The 14,386-nt window shown below is 40.7% G+C and overlaps 1 protein-coding gene across 2 annotated transcripts in view; it reads right to left on the bottom strand.

Moving 5' to 3' along the window:
• The window catches only part of LOC103364603 (ectonucleoside triphosphate diphosphohydrolase 2-like), a 17,176-nt gene extending 9,544 nt beyond the window's left edge, over positions 1-7,632 (bottom strand). For both annotated transcript variants that reach the window (XM_008291760.1, XM_008291762.1), the window contains exons 1-2: positions 7,508-7,632; positions 760-877 (exon numbers count right to left, since the gene is read on the bottom strand). In XM_008291760.1, coding sequence (XP_008289982.1) covers positions 760-877; positions 7,508-7,624 — 235 coding nt within the window. In that variant the 5' untranslated portion in view covers positions 7,625-7,632. The remainder of the gene's footprint in view (positions 1-759; positions 878-7,507) is intronic.
• Positions 7,633-14,386: the final 6,754 nt, after the last annotated feature.

Raw genomic sequence — 14,386 nt, 5'->3', positions numbered from 1 at the left:
GCTCTCACTAAACTGGCACAGAGGAGTCAGCAGCTGTAATCAATCAGAATCACTCATGATTAGAACACTTGATTAACACAACTGTAAACGCTACCAAAATTGCTAATTCAAGTTGCTGTATGTATACTTTTGACCCAGCAGAAGACTGATAATAAATCTGCGAAAGAACCAAAATGACAAAGACGTGTTTCAAAGAATTCATCAGGGAAAATTAGGAGTTGTAGGAGTCATTGGAAACTCAAGACTGCCATGATGTACAGAGTCTTTACAAGTGTATGTAAACTTTTGTTCACTGCTAAAGTATGGAGGTGGAACCATCAAGGCCTGGGGTTAATTTTCTGGGGGCTACATTGCTGTAATTGAACTTGTCTTCAGAGGAATTTACAATGTAAACCATGGAAAAAAACTATACCATGGCCCTCCCACAGCGCTGACCTGAACCTGAGATAAAAAAGAGTCAGCTCATTGATGTTCTACTGTAAACATCTGCTGTCCATATGTACACCGTTCCAGAAACCGTTTCTGTAGGAATATGTATAATGTGATTAGCTGCAGATTGTCTCGATCAGCAGACAGCCGACTGGGCTGGCGTCAAACAGAAACTAGTAAAATCTGTTCGGGAGACACAGTGTCTAAGAAAAAGCACAGAAGAATCAAATGTTTCTAAAGTGAATCTTGGTTGCAGAGTTGTAGGACTGAACTCCAGCAGTGTTTGACATGCAAACATTGGGTTTTAGTGGAGAAAGCACCAACACGTACCTTTTACGTGACACTCGCTGTGCTGGGTGACCACACCTGTGCCATTCTGCTTGTCTGCCGGCCATTTGTATATGTACAGAGCTGTGTGTGAAGATCCAGCATCCAGGACGATCCCGTACTACAGAGAGAGGAAAAAGAGCAGTAAATACCATGAAGAAGGTTAAATGCTGAGGCAGCGAAATAACCCCAAAGATAACTGTGGCAAGAGCTTTGAAAATAGGAAGGCTTCGGTTAATGAGAGAAAAGAGCATGAAAGAGGTTTACGATGGAGGTGACCTGATTCTTGGTATCTGGAAGGCATGTGGCTGCAGGGAAGGTTAACTCGTCATGTCGACCTTTAAAGACGTCCCTCTGGGTGTTAGATTACACAAGTGCACATATGTGGTCGACAGCACTTCAGTCTGTCAGTCAGCATTGAAGGGTTTTTAAAAAAAAATATGGCACAAATTCACCTTCTTATGACAGCAAAGGTTTTTTCTGATTTGATGAAAGACAATTTGATTTCTGTATTTGTCTTATTATTGTGGCTTGGAGAAATCTGGTTGTTTTACGTGTCTAAGAACATGTTGGGAGGAGTTTAATTTACACCAATTCTTGTTCATATTTGTCACACATTTACCTTAAATGTATTTAAGGCAGCAGAAAACGTTTCCATGTGATCACAGTCTTTACATCTTTCTCTGTGTTGATGTTTGATTTTGGTATTGTATGATTTATTGTCCTCTGCAAGACCACAAGAGTCACATATGATTCATAAAACTGAGTATTTTCCTTTAAAATTAAATTTTTTACTCACATTCATTCTGCATGGTGTCCTGCATTTTTGAAATGCAGCGTTATCGACTTCAATAAAACAACAAATCCAACAAAAGGGTGGTTCAGGAGGGATGTTTGTGTGTTTAGGGCGAAGTTTGATTCAACACAGTGCCACATGTTGGATCTGGGACTTGTTAACTCTCACATTCACGCACATATGACAGTAATGGAATCCTACATTCTTGCCATAGCTCTCCTCTTGCCACTGATCTGTCCCTGCTAAATACAGTTTTGGCTGTTTCATGCTGAAGCACTTCATTGAAGGGAGCTGAGCCCTGAGCAGAGTAACACACCGGGTACAGGTAATGATCACGAATCAACACAAGTTTGCAAGAAGAAAATAGTAAAAAACTGACAATTCTGTTTGTTCTGAGTCAAAAAAAATCCCCTTCTCCAAGCTCTTTTCTATTTAGCATGCACAAAGAAGTATTAGTTCTACTTATCTGTCTTGCTTTTTCCAATGACACAAAAACTCTCCTGTGACACTTTTTGAAGCCACAGTTCACTGAGACACCTGGTTTTTCCTTTAATATGTCACCTGTCTTCGTTCTCACACCAACTTGGCCCCCTTTTAATTCATATCTACATAATTTACCTCGGCTCAATAACAACTTTTATGTTGTTCGTGATGCTCATTTGACTCCTTGTAGCTGTAAAACCAGGAGCTACCTCAAAAGAGCTTTTTAACTGATATCAGGGTTCTACATTTCTTGCATACATTTCCTTTTCTATCAGAAAAGATCATTTTCAGTGTCTGAATAGCACCTTTTATGCATCTGAGTGGCAAAGTCTTCTCATGTCTTCAAATGGTGCAGAAGCTACAACCAGACCCTAAATGAGAACCAACAGACAAGATCACACAACCCCAATGTCAGCCTCTTTGCATAAGGTTTTACTCATTCCTCTTAAAGCCTCCCTACAGCTTACATTTATGAGTGTACTTTTATATTTACTTGCATGCAGCCGAAACATCCTGCAACTAAATGGCCAATTCATGCTTTCTGCGCCCACAGGTTGATGGCGACTTTGCAGACACGCAGGCGTTTTTGTTTGTTCTACTTTAGGTAGACGCTGGTTTTATAAGCAGACGACTGCATTTCGCCTCATAACAAACACAGAGAAACACACGGGAATATAGCAGCTGGCTACAGATTACACTGTAGGACTGTGCCAATGTGTTTAGTGTGGACGGGCGTAGCACAGGTTATCTGGAGAACTTAGAACTTCCTACAGCCTCTGCAGACGTCACAAAATATGACTTGGTATGAACTAAAAAGGTAGACTGAACCGGCTCAGGAACTAGCTCTTCCTTTAAAAGTCGACAAAAACTATTCTTTTAATAAAGAATGGTGAGCCTAAACTAGCCTACAATTAAACCTCAGTATTCTGACAAAGCAGAGCTCAGGCCCAGATGTTGCATAGCAGTCGCTAAGTTCAAGCCTTCAAGAGAAACTGTACATTTTTTAGCCATACTACTTGTCACGATTACAGATGTGATCTTTTGAGAACATGACTCAACATCTAATTAATTAATAATAAGATAAAACTGTGTTAATTTAGAGGGAAAAAATTCTGCCAGATAATGCTCAAAAAACTAAACTGTGTAATCTGAGAAATGTGTTTTTTAGCGGAAAACCAATAAGACGCAAGTATGAAACATTCAGAAAATATAGAAACAGAAAAACATAATACTGGCAATGACACTGGGGAAGTCAAGTGATAATGAAATATTGAAAATTCAATAAAATGTTTTATAACTTGTGCAATATTTCACTTTGACAAGAATATGTCCATGCAGTGTGCAATATTTCAAATCTGTGTGTAGTATGTCATTATAATGTTAATTCATTAAAATGATAATTCATTATAATGAAGATGAGTCTGTATCTGAAAATCATGCGATAAGGACGTCAAAAGAAGTCTTTAAAAACAGCTCAAACTGAATCTTTCTTCAGTAGTGTTGTCTTAATTACAAGATGCAAAACTTTGAACATCTTTTATTAGAAACTGGGTCATAATTAGAAGAAAAGGCCTCCAGTGTTTTCGTGTTTTTCGTCTGATTAGTTTGTTTCCAGGTGTCACCGTCACCTCATCTTTCTCCCTCAGACCTGTTCTCCTGAAACAGCTTCACAATAAAGCAGAATAACAAATCTTCTAATGCCGGTTTGAAACAAAAGGAAGGAAAAGAGTGTGTTGAATTCAACGGGGAGCAAGAAGCCACGTGACCGGCCATCCAAAGCAAAGGGACCACACACACAGACACAGATCCACTTCTAGGAAATAGATGCACATCCGGCCACATTGTCCGGCTCCTACAAACACCCTCGAATCGCCGCAGTGCACGAGCAGCGATGTTATGCGGACGCCTTTCTTGGTAATTTCTCATAATATTTCCTCATTACCGCTGTGCAGTCAGTTGTAAGGACTCGCCCCAACAGTTGCCAAAAACATGAGCAGCTCTAATGGTCTGTTTTGTCCTTTCATTTGATACGCTGCTGGAGCTGCGGCACTCGTCTCCCGGCTCAGTGTAAGAAAACCCCCCTCTTTTTTTTTTTGGTCAATGGTCTGCTGCATTGTTGGCGAGTGAAAGGGCAGCTACATTATGCTTAAAAAAGGAACCATGGGATGTGAAGCTAGTAACACAAAAATGAGGGCGCAGAGGGAACAGAGGCCGGAGCTGACCTGCTCTGAATGCCAAAACACGGCGTTACTATGGGAATCATCATACAACAGCTTGTCCAACAATACTGAATGAACGAGCGCTGTCCTCATGCTGCCATTCATCAATTTGTTGGTTATTTTCTGACATTTTATGGACTCCATCTCCAATCACCTGGGGTTGAATCTTGAAAATTATTTGTGTTTTTTGGTAATTTGTCAGGATTTCACTCCTGATTGCACCACAGAGCTCCTGATGACAGAAGGCCAAGAACACACTGTCCTCAGCTGAACTTGAGGGTCGAGCAGGGACACAACACAGATAATAAACTGCAGAAACACACAATGATTAGCTGGCATCCTTATTACACAAATAGTGAAGTCTATTAGACAGTTTGAACAATAAAATGCAAAGGTAATTTCGTTGAGGATATTATGGAGTGTAATTTTTTTCCCTCTAAATTTTGCATTTCAACTATTTGGCATCCTGTAAGCAACGATTTGGTGATTTGCAGACAGAAAATGTATATCCTCTTGGCCAAGTTCCAACACTGTTTTGATATAAAGAAGTTAAGAAAGTTGTTGAAATGGCAGTTATGTATTATCTGTTGTCTTTAAAACTCTCCATTTTTATTCATATGTGACCCAAATTTAACGTTTAAACGCCTTTTCATCCAAAAAACTACACAGAATTTCCCACTATTAAAAAGTACCAGAATATAACAATTATGTAGGATGTGAAATACATGCGGTGCACATTTTATGGAGTCGAGAAGGTGTAATAGAGAAATAAAGAAATGTTGCACAACTTAAACAGCAGCTTAATATCACAATAGATAATCCACATCCTTGTTCTTACAGAAGGCAGAAAACGAATTTGCACATGAACTCAGGCTAAAGTTTGAAAACAAAAGCAAAGCATTTAAGCATTTATAAAGACATTTGCAGGGTTAAACAGGCTACAAACAATCTACAGCGTACATAACCTAACGTACACCTACATCTTTCACGCTAAGATCGAAATCCAAGTGATCCAAAGACGACTGCATTCAGGTAACTCAGTGGCTCACCACAGTAAAGACAAACTACAGATGCAGTGTTTCTGTACTCTTAAGCTTGTCCTCATTGTGCCTAAAAGTTGTGACTTAATCTACTGTATGTCTCCCAACATGCAGGAGTCAAATATTTCTTTTTACAAGCTTCCATCATGCAAAACATCTCCAGGCCGAGTGCCATTAACGAGCAGAACAGGGACGGCAGCAGCTGCAGCTCAGGGCAACACCTAGTCTTATGTGAACGACGTTTTATGACAGATATGTTGCTCTCTTAGACAAAGCTTCACTGTTGATTCTTGGACCTATCCTCATTTTGCATATCTTTATATGTGCATATGATGATTTATATGACTGCAGTGTCAGCGGTTACATAATCTGTGCAGGTTTTCTGAGTCATGTTTGCAGAGGATGTCCGGGCGACAACGTCACCTCGGTGTAAACAAAGCCACATGTACAGGCTGTCAAACTGTCATCCGTCAACATGTCAGGCTACGTGCAAGTGCACTCGGCGCTGGATTTACGATGTTTTGGATGTGCCTCTGTCTTCACGGCTGTCTGGAATGTCTTATAATGACACTGAAACACTGGATAATGAATCCAAGTCGTGCTACCAGCTCACACTGAACGCTGCAGGTTTGGACATGAGCCTGTAGAGTTTGTCGATATTCACGGCTACTTGATTGAAGTCATATTAAATCATCCTAAGCAAACGTATAGAAAGGTGAAATGGCTTTAGGGCAAAAGACTAACTGGGAAAATGACAGCACCAGACCTGTCACACAATGCATTCGACACAAAACTAGATGTCTCCCTGAGCTCCAGTGACTGTGCAAGATAGACGCCTTCACTGTGGAGATCTTTTGCATGGTTAAAACAAAGTCTTTTCCACCTGCATGTTATGAGATGTGCAGTAAACTGCTTTACAACGCTAAGAAATGATGATAACTAGTTTGCAAAGTGCAAAGTTCCTGGATTTTTTTGGCCATCGTCATTGAACCGGACTGGAACTCAGTAACCCAGATGTATGGAAAGTCTCGGATGACTTTGGTCTTTCATAGGACTTTCACTTAACACTGGTATTGGCAGCATTGTAACCTGTCAATTTTGCTTTAGGAATACCAAGTATGTCCGTCACAAAACATTTAAATTCAAGTTACATGCAGTTGCAAGAACACAAAGTTTGACCTGTTTTTCGATCTTTTGTTTCAGTGATACGACGTTGTTTTCTGGACTCTAAAAGTGAGTTCAAAAGGTAAATACAAGCAAAAAAGCAAAAAAACAGAAGTCCACAAATCAATCACATCATGCACAGATGTGTTTTAATAGACTAAGTAGGTGAGGAAGTAATTATTGTGCAGAAAAATTCACTCAGTAGTTAATCTAATATTGTCAGTACTGGACTTCCATACACACCAGGAGCATTTTAACCAAACATTTTTGCTTCTAGAATATCAATTGTGCCTAAAATATTACAATATAATTTATATGCAGGTGGAAGGAGTTTGACAGCGTGTGCATGCAGTCTTGTTTTCACTGAGATGATGTTTCATCAACCACAAAAGTAAATGTAAAAAAGGTATATGCAAGTCTTAGAAGAAAGAAAAAGGCCAGAAACAGTCAAATCATGTTTAAATGTGTTTTTTCTTAAAGAGGCTACCTGCAATGATAAAATATGCATAGAAATTCAAATCCAGAGTGGATTTAACCGTCTGTTAGTGGCAGAATTTTAACCAACCATGTTTGCTTTGGGATGCCAATTTAGACTGTCATAAAATACTGACATTTAATTTATGTGCATCTGCAAATGTAGCTGCAAGTAGTTTGACCTGTTGATAGATGACGGGTGGAAATGATGCTGTTTCTTAGACCCTAATAGTGCCAACATAATAATTCTGATCCAAAAGTATTTAAATCAAAGTTTTTTCTTCACTTAATGTGCAGATTTATTTATTTTTATTATTATTACTTAATTGAATATTGGCACCACTGGACTTCCATATGTTTACATTTTAAAAGCTGATCTGAGAACGTCAAACTAACTTTCTGCAGACAGAAGAAGATGCAACTGTTCTGAACTAAGACACCCAACCAGACCACTCTCTCCGGGTCGTGGTATCCCCCCTCCACAGCTCCGCAGCCCTCTCAGCCTCGTGTGTGCCGCCTGCACGGCTCAGCTTCGATTACAAACACCCAAAAATACCCGGCGGAGCGGACCTCACCATGAACCCGGGCGGCTCCTGGACGTCTTCGGCGGGGATCGTGAGCAGCAGGATGGCGACGAGCCCGAAGAGCAGCAGCGCGATGGGCACGACGAGGTGAGCGGAGCGCTGCGCCATGACGAGCCGGGGAGCGCGTCTCCTCTGTGCGCCTGGAGGGAGCCGGAGCGCCGCGACTCTGCAGCGGCCAGGTGGGAGCGCAAGTGGCTGATAGCTTCCAAGTGAGTTATCACGGCCCCCCGATTGTGTTCACGCTTCACCTGCTGCCTGCCTCCTGCTTTACATTTCACTCGAGATAGCAAAGTCTGACCTGAATTCAAGTTGGGAGCGCAGCAGCTCCATGAGCCTGGAAGCCGGCGGGCCGCTCAGTGAATGGAAGCAGCTCCAGGACGACTGGTGCCATGGAGGAAAAATGTTTTTATCCTGGAGGAACCTGCTGCTCCTTCACATTCAGCAGGGACAGGGTGGAGCTACCCAGGGCCTAATCACTTCCTTGTTAATTTAAAAGAGATCACATGACCCGTAATTACTCCATCGTGAATGGGAATGTTTGGCCGAACCTGGCAGAGGCCCAGTTCTGGAGCGAGGAGCTGCTCGTTGTTTTCCCTCCAGGATTTGCATGTGAATGGCTGAAGCTCAAAAGCTGACTTGCAAATTGTCCTCGTTTGAATGAATAAAGCATGGAAATGAAGTTTTCACTGCAGGCCTATACCTTCTTTGTACTTTTTTAAGGTCTATTTTTGCAGAGTCTAAATTTAGCAGAATATATAATGAGTTATTTTGAAGGAGCTGCTGAATGTTACACCTCATGTTGTCACAAACTGTTATTCTCACATCCTTCACAAAAATGCCACATATTCTAAAGAAGTAAAGGTCAATTTTCATCTTATATCTTCAGTAAAACAAGCTGTAAACACCACAAAGACATGATAATAAATGAGTGCATTTCCTCCTGTGATCAGTTTGATTGTAAAGCAGGTTTTGACTCAGGAGGAGTCTGACCTGGTGATCAGTGCATCACAGCACAATGTTTACAGAGGATGAGAAGATGTAAAAAGAAAGCAGGCACAAGTCAAATAAACAGCAAGGGCAGCAAGTACAGAGAATTTTAAGTGATAAAAAAAAGTAACGTGATGTGCAGGAATGTGCAAGTTATTCGCCTAAAATGTGCAAATTTACACATTGTGTGCAGGTGATGGATGTTTGCTTTTATAACATACTGAAGTATAAACAGTCATGCAAAGGGTTGGTTGTAGTCTTTCTATTAACTTCTTTCACAAGCTGTGCACAAATCACATATTGCATGTAATCAGATTACAAAAATAATGATACCCAGCAGAGATTACATTTGAAAAAAAAAAGAGTGCATCGTTGAGTATAACTTGATTACATTTTGATTATGACTTTTAAAATATGACAGCAATTTTAAAAACAATGATTTTTCCTTTCCATGATAACTAGTGTATGTCAAAGCAAATTTTTTCTCTCTGGTTGCCAGTGTTAGTGAAATTAACTTGTTTTTTTTAAAATTATGTTTATGAATAATGGATTTTTTATTCTGTTTCATTTGCACTGAAATTGGAAGACGAGCATTTTTAGCAGTGGCAGAACAGGACGTTTTTACAGGGGTGACCTGGAAGACTCATCTTTAACCTTATTTTTCTGCTTTGTAGGCCAAATAGTCATGTTTTTCATCCCTGACTTCCACATTTGCTTCTGCTGCTTGACTGCTATTAGAAGAGCACAACAAGGTTTCATATATAAGTCACTACCTAAACAAATAAAGAACTCCAGTGTGCAGCCTTTGCCTAAAAAACTGCAAAAGCAAAATCTTACACTAAAGAAACTGCGTCCTGCATCTTGTAGAACAGAGAAAGAACACGTGCAGTTTGTGGCAGCACTGTTTCTCTCAGGCTGCTTGGCTAACTATAAATACTGAATATGCATTTATTCAAATAAATACACATTTATTAAAATAAATGCATACAAAACTTGCATTTGTACAAACCGAAAATGTCTTCTGATGTTTAAAGAGAACAGAGAATATTTGTGGAGCTCAAATGCTTTCAAAGTATTCCGCTTTTTCCTTATTATTCATTGAATTACGTCACTAACTACAAAATGCCGCCACGCGATTTGTGTCCAGCAGTTGACTGTATTTCACCCAAACCCTGTTCACAAACACACCAAAGCAGCAGCTGGCAAAAAAAGTCCAACAGAGAGATAAAAACTCGAACTCATGGCATAAAGTATGTTAAAGCAGATATAATAAAAGAATTCAAAATCTAAAAGTAACAGCTGAGTTATGTGAAATACTAGAAAAGGAGAGATGCTGATGTGTGAACTCATATCAGTCGCTCCACTGATGTAGAACAGGTTGTCATGTCAGTGTTGAATATGTACAACGTTGACCTCTGACCTTGTTGCTGCCTACATGGAAATATCAAGGTGATCCCAGCAGGGAGAGGAAAGGGACAGCATGCTAACACAATGTAGTGATGTATCTAGACTCAGGACCTGCAGGTGCATGATGGAGTGAAGATGTGAAATGCAACCACAAAAGTAGTTTTTAAGTCTGCAGCAAAAAGCACTGATGGTTTAAACACACCATCAGGATTAAAAGAGTTCACCCCACTTTCCTGCTTTTATTGCTTTTCAACGCTGAATCATGATCAATTTATTTAGTCTTTTTGAGAGAAATTTACAAAAAAGACTCTTTTGTGTCAAAGTGAAAACAGATTTTTACTAAGTACAGTCATGACTCGATTATCCGACCTTTAACAATCTGAAAACCGTGCTATCTGACAGGTTTTTAGGAAAAACAAATGGAGCCTATTAAAAACAGCCTTATCATAATGACAGCCTTGGATTCTGACTCCGACGTGACATTTTATGTCACCAATCAGGATAATGATGTATTATCTGACTGAACAATCTGACAGATTGGCTACGTTCACACTGCAGGACTTAATGCTCAATTCAGATTTTTTTTGTGAAATCCGATTTCTTTGTGAGTTCGTTCACATTTCCAATTAATTGGACTTATATGTGATCTGTTGTATGAACTTCATACGACCCAAAAGTGTCCCACATGCACAGAAGAGGACACGACGACGTCACATGCAGCGAGCGTGCTCAGTGTTCATGAAAGTAAACAGATGGTCACGGTGGAGCGTATATTTTTAGAAAAATATTAAAATCGCTCGTCACTTCCCCGCCGTCACCTACACCACTACTGATGGTGGAAGCAGAACTGGGAACGCTGTCTTAAACTGGCATCAGCGGCCAAATACTGCCTGTGCGTTCAGGCCACTTCCACCCGTCGGAGTGCTCCCCTGGGGTGGAAGTGCCTCCCCCTCACCCCGACCGCGCAGAGTATTCGGATATTCATCGTTAATTGGGCCAAAATATCCAGAGACCATAAAGTGTTATTCAGACCAGCCCTAGCTTGTTGTGTATCAATGACGTGTAGGTCGGATTAGTGCGACCTGGGCGTTTAGACAGAAGTGGCATGGCAAAAGATCAGATCGGATTTAGGACCACTTACCTTTGGTGTCAACCGACAGGCTGTGCACAAGTGCACCGGTCAGTTAGACATGAAATCCAGCGATGTGTAGTGTTCTAACAATGCACTTGTTATTATAACAACTATAAACAATAAATATTAACAACAAATGAGCCTTCCAGCATCAAGCCCNATTATTATTACTTAATTGAATATTGGCACCACTGGACTTCCATATGTTTACATTTTAAAAGCTGACCAGAGAACATCAAACTAACTTTCTGCAGACAGAAGAAGATGCAACTGTTCTGAACTAAGACACCCAACCAGACCACTCTCTCCGGGTCGTGGTATCCCCCCTCCACAGCTCCGCAGCCCTCTCAGCCTCGTGTGTGCCGCCTGCCCGGCTCAGCTTCGATTACAAACACCCAAAAATACCCGGCGGAGCGGACCTCACCATGAACCCGGGCGGCTCCTGGACGTCTTCGGCGGGGATCGTGAGCAGCAGGATGGCGACGAGCCCGAAGAGCAGCAGCGCGATGGGCACGACGAGGTGAGCGGAGCGCTGCGCCATGACGAGCCGGGGAGCGCGTCTCCTCTGTGCGCCTGGTGGGAGCCGGAGCGCCGCGACTCTGCAGCGGCCAGGTGGGAGCGCAAGTGGCTGATAGCTTCCAAGTGAGTTATCACGGCCCCCCGATTGTGTTCACGCTTCACCTGCTGCCTGCCTCCTGCTTTACATTTCACTCGAGATAGCAAAGTCTGACCTGAATTCAAGTTGGGAGCGCAGCAGCTCCATGAGCCTGGAAGCCGGCGGGCCGCTCAGTGAATGGAAGCAGCTCCAGGACGACTGGTGCCATGGAGGAAAAATGTTTTTATCCTGGAGGAACCTGCTGCTCCTTCACATTCAGCAGGGACAGGGTGGAGCTACCCAGGGCCTAATCACTTCCTTGTTAATTTAAAAGAGATCACATGACCCGTAATTACTCCATCGTGAATGGGAATGTTTGGCCGAACCTGGCAGAGGCCCAGTTCTGGAGCGAGGAGCTGCTCGTTGTTTTCCCTCCAGGATTTGCATGTGAATGGCTGAAGCTCAAAAGCTGACTTGCAAATTGTCCTCGTTTGAATGAATAAAGCATGGAAATGAAGTTTTCACTGCAGCCCTATACCTTCTTTGTACTTTTTTAAGGTCTATTTTTGCAGAGTCTAAATTTAGCAGAATATATAATGAGTTATTTTGAAGGAGCTGCTGAATGTTACACCTCATGTTGTCACAAACTGTTATTCTCACATCCTTCACAAAAATGCCACATATTCTAAAGAAGTAAAGGTCAATTTTCATCTTATATCTTCAGTAAAACAAGCTGTAAACACCACAAAGACATGATAATAAATGAGTGCATTTCCTCCTGTGATCAGTTTGATTGTAAAGCAGGTTTTGACTCAGGAGGAGTCTGACCTGGTGATCAGTGCATCACAGCACAATGTTCACAGAGGATGAGAAGATGTAAAAAGAAAGCAGGCACAAGTCAAATAAACAGCAAGGGCAGCAAATACAGAGAATTTTAAGTGATAAAAGTAACGTGATGTGCAGCAATGTGCAAGTTATTCGCCTAAAATGTGCAAATGTACACATTGTGCACAGGTGATGGAGGTTTGCTTTTGTAACATACTGTAGTATAAACAGTCATGCAAAGGGTTGGTTGTAGTCTTTCTATTAACTTCTTTCACAAGTTGTGCACAAATCACATATTGCATGTAATCAGATTACAAAAATAACGATACCCAGCAGAGGGTACATTTGAAAAAAAAAAACTGCATCGTTGAGTATAACTTGATTACATTTTGATTATGACTTTTAAAATATGGCAGCAATTTTAAAAACAATGATTTTTCCTTTCCGTGATAACTAGTGTATGTCAAAGTAAGTTTTTTCTCTCTGGTTGCCAGTGTTAGTGAAATTAACTTGTTTTTTTTAAAATTATGTTTATGAATAATGGATTTTTTATTCTGTTTCATTTGCACTGAAATTGGAAGACGAGCATTTTTAGCAGTGGCAGAACAGGACGTTTTTACAGGGGTGACCTGGAAGACTCATCTTTAACCTTATTTTTCTGCTTTGTAGGCCAAATAGTCATGTTTTTCATCCCTGACTTCCACATTTGCTTCTGCTGCTTGACTGCTATTAGAAGAGCACAACAAGGTTTCATATATAAGTCACTACCTAAACAAATAAAGAACTCCAGTGTGCAGCCTTTGCCTAAAAAACTGCAAAAGCAAAATCTTACACTAAAGAAACTGCGTCCTGCATCTTGTAGAACAGAGAAAGAACACGTGCAGTTTGTGGCAGCACTGTTTCTCTCAGGCTGCTTGGCTAACTATAAATACTGAATATGCATTTATTCAAATAAATACACATTTATTAAAATAAATGCATACAAAACTTGCATTTGTACAAACCGAAAATGTCTTCTGATGTTTAAAGAGAACAGAGAATATTTGTGGAGCTCAAATGCTTTCAAAGTATTCCGCTTTTTCCTTATTATTCATTGAATTACGTCACTAACTACAAAATGCCGCCACGCGATTTGTGTCCAGCAGTTGACTGTATTTCACCCAAACCCTGTTCACAAACACACCAAAGCAGCAGCTGGCAAAAAAAGTCCAACAGAGAGATAAAAACTCGAACTCATGGCATAAAGTATGTTAAAGCAGATATAATAAAAGAATTCAAAATCTAAAAGTAACAGCTGAGTTATGTGAAATACTAGAAAAGGAGAGATGCTGATGTGTGAACTCATATCAGTCGCTCCACTGATGTAGAACAGGTTGTCATGTCAGTGTTGAATATGTACAACGTTGACCTCTGACCTTGTTGCTGCCTACATGGAAATATCAAGGTGATCCCAGCAGGGAGAGGAAAGGGACAGCATGCTAACACAATGTAGTGATGTATCTAGACTCAGGACCTGCAGGTGCATGATGGAGTGAAGATGTGAAATGCAACCACAAAAGTAGTTTTTAAGTCTGCAGCAAAAAGCACTGATGGTTTAAACACACCATCACGATTTAAACAGTTCAGCCCACTTTCCTGCTTTTATTGCTTTTCAACATTGAATCATGATCAGTTTATTTTGCCTTTTTGAGAGGAATTTACAAAATAAACTTTATTTTGTCAAAGTGAAAACAGGTTTTTACTAAGTTCAGTCATGACTTGATAATCCGACCCTTAACAATCCTAAACCTTGCTATCCCACAGGTTTTTAGGAAAAACGAACAGAGCCTATGAAAAACAACCTTATCATAACGACAGCCTTGGATTCTGACTCCGATATGACATTTTATGTCACCATTCAGGATAATGATGTATTATCTGACTG

Source organism: Stegastes partitus, unplaced genomic scaffold, assembly GCF_000690725.1.
Source record: "Stegastes partitus isolate 25-593 unplaced genomic scaffold, Stegastes_partitus-1.0.2 Scaffold761, whole genome shotgun sequence".
Lineage (NCBI taxonomy): Eukaryota > Metazoa > Chordata > Actinopteri > Pomacentridae > Stegastes > Stegastes partitus.
The sequence above is the reverse complement of the archived record's forward strand: the minus strand, read 5'-3'. Positions and strand labels throughout refer to the sequence as shown.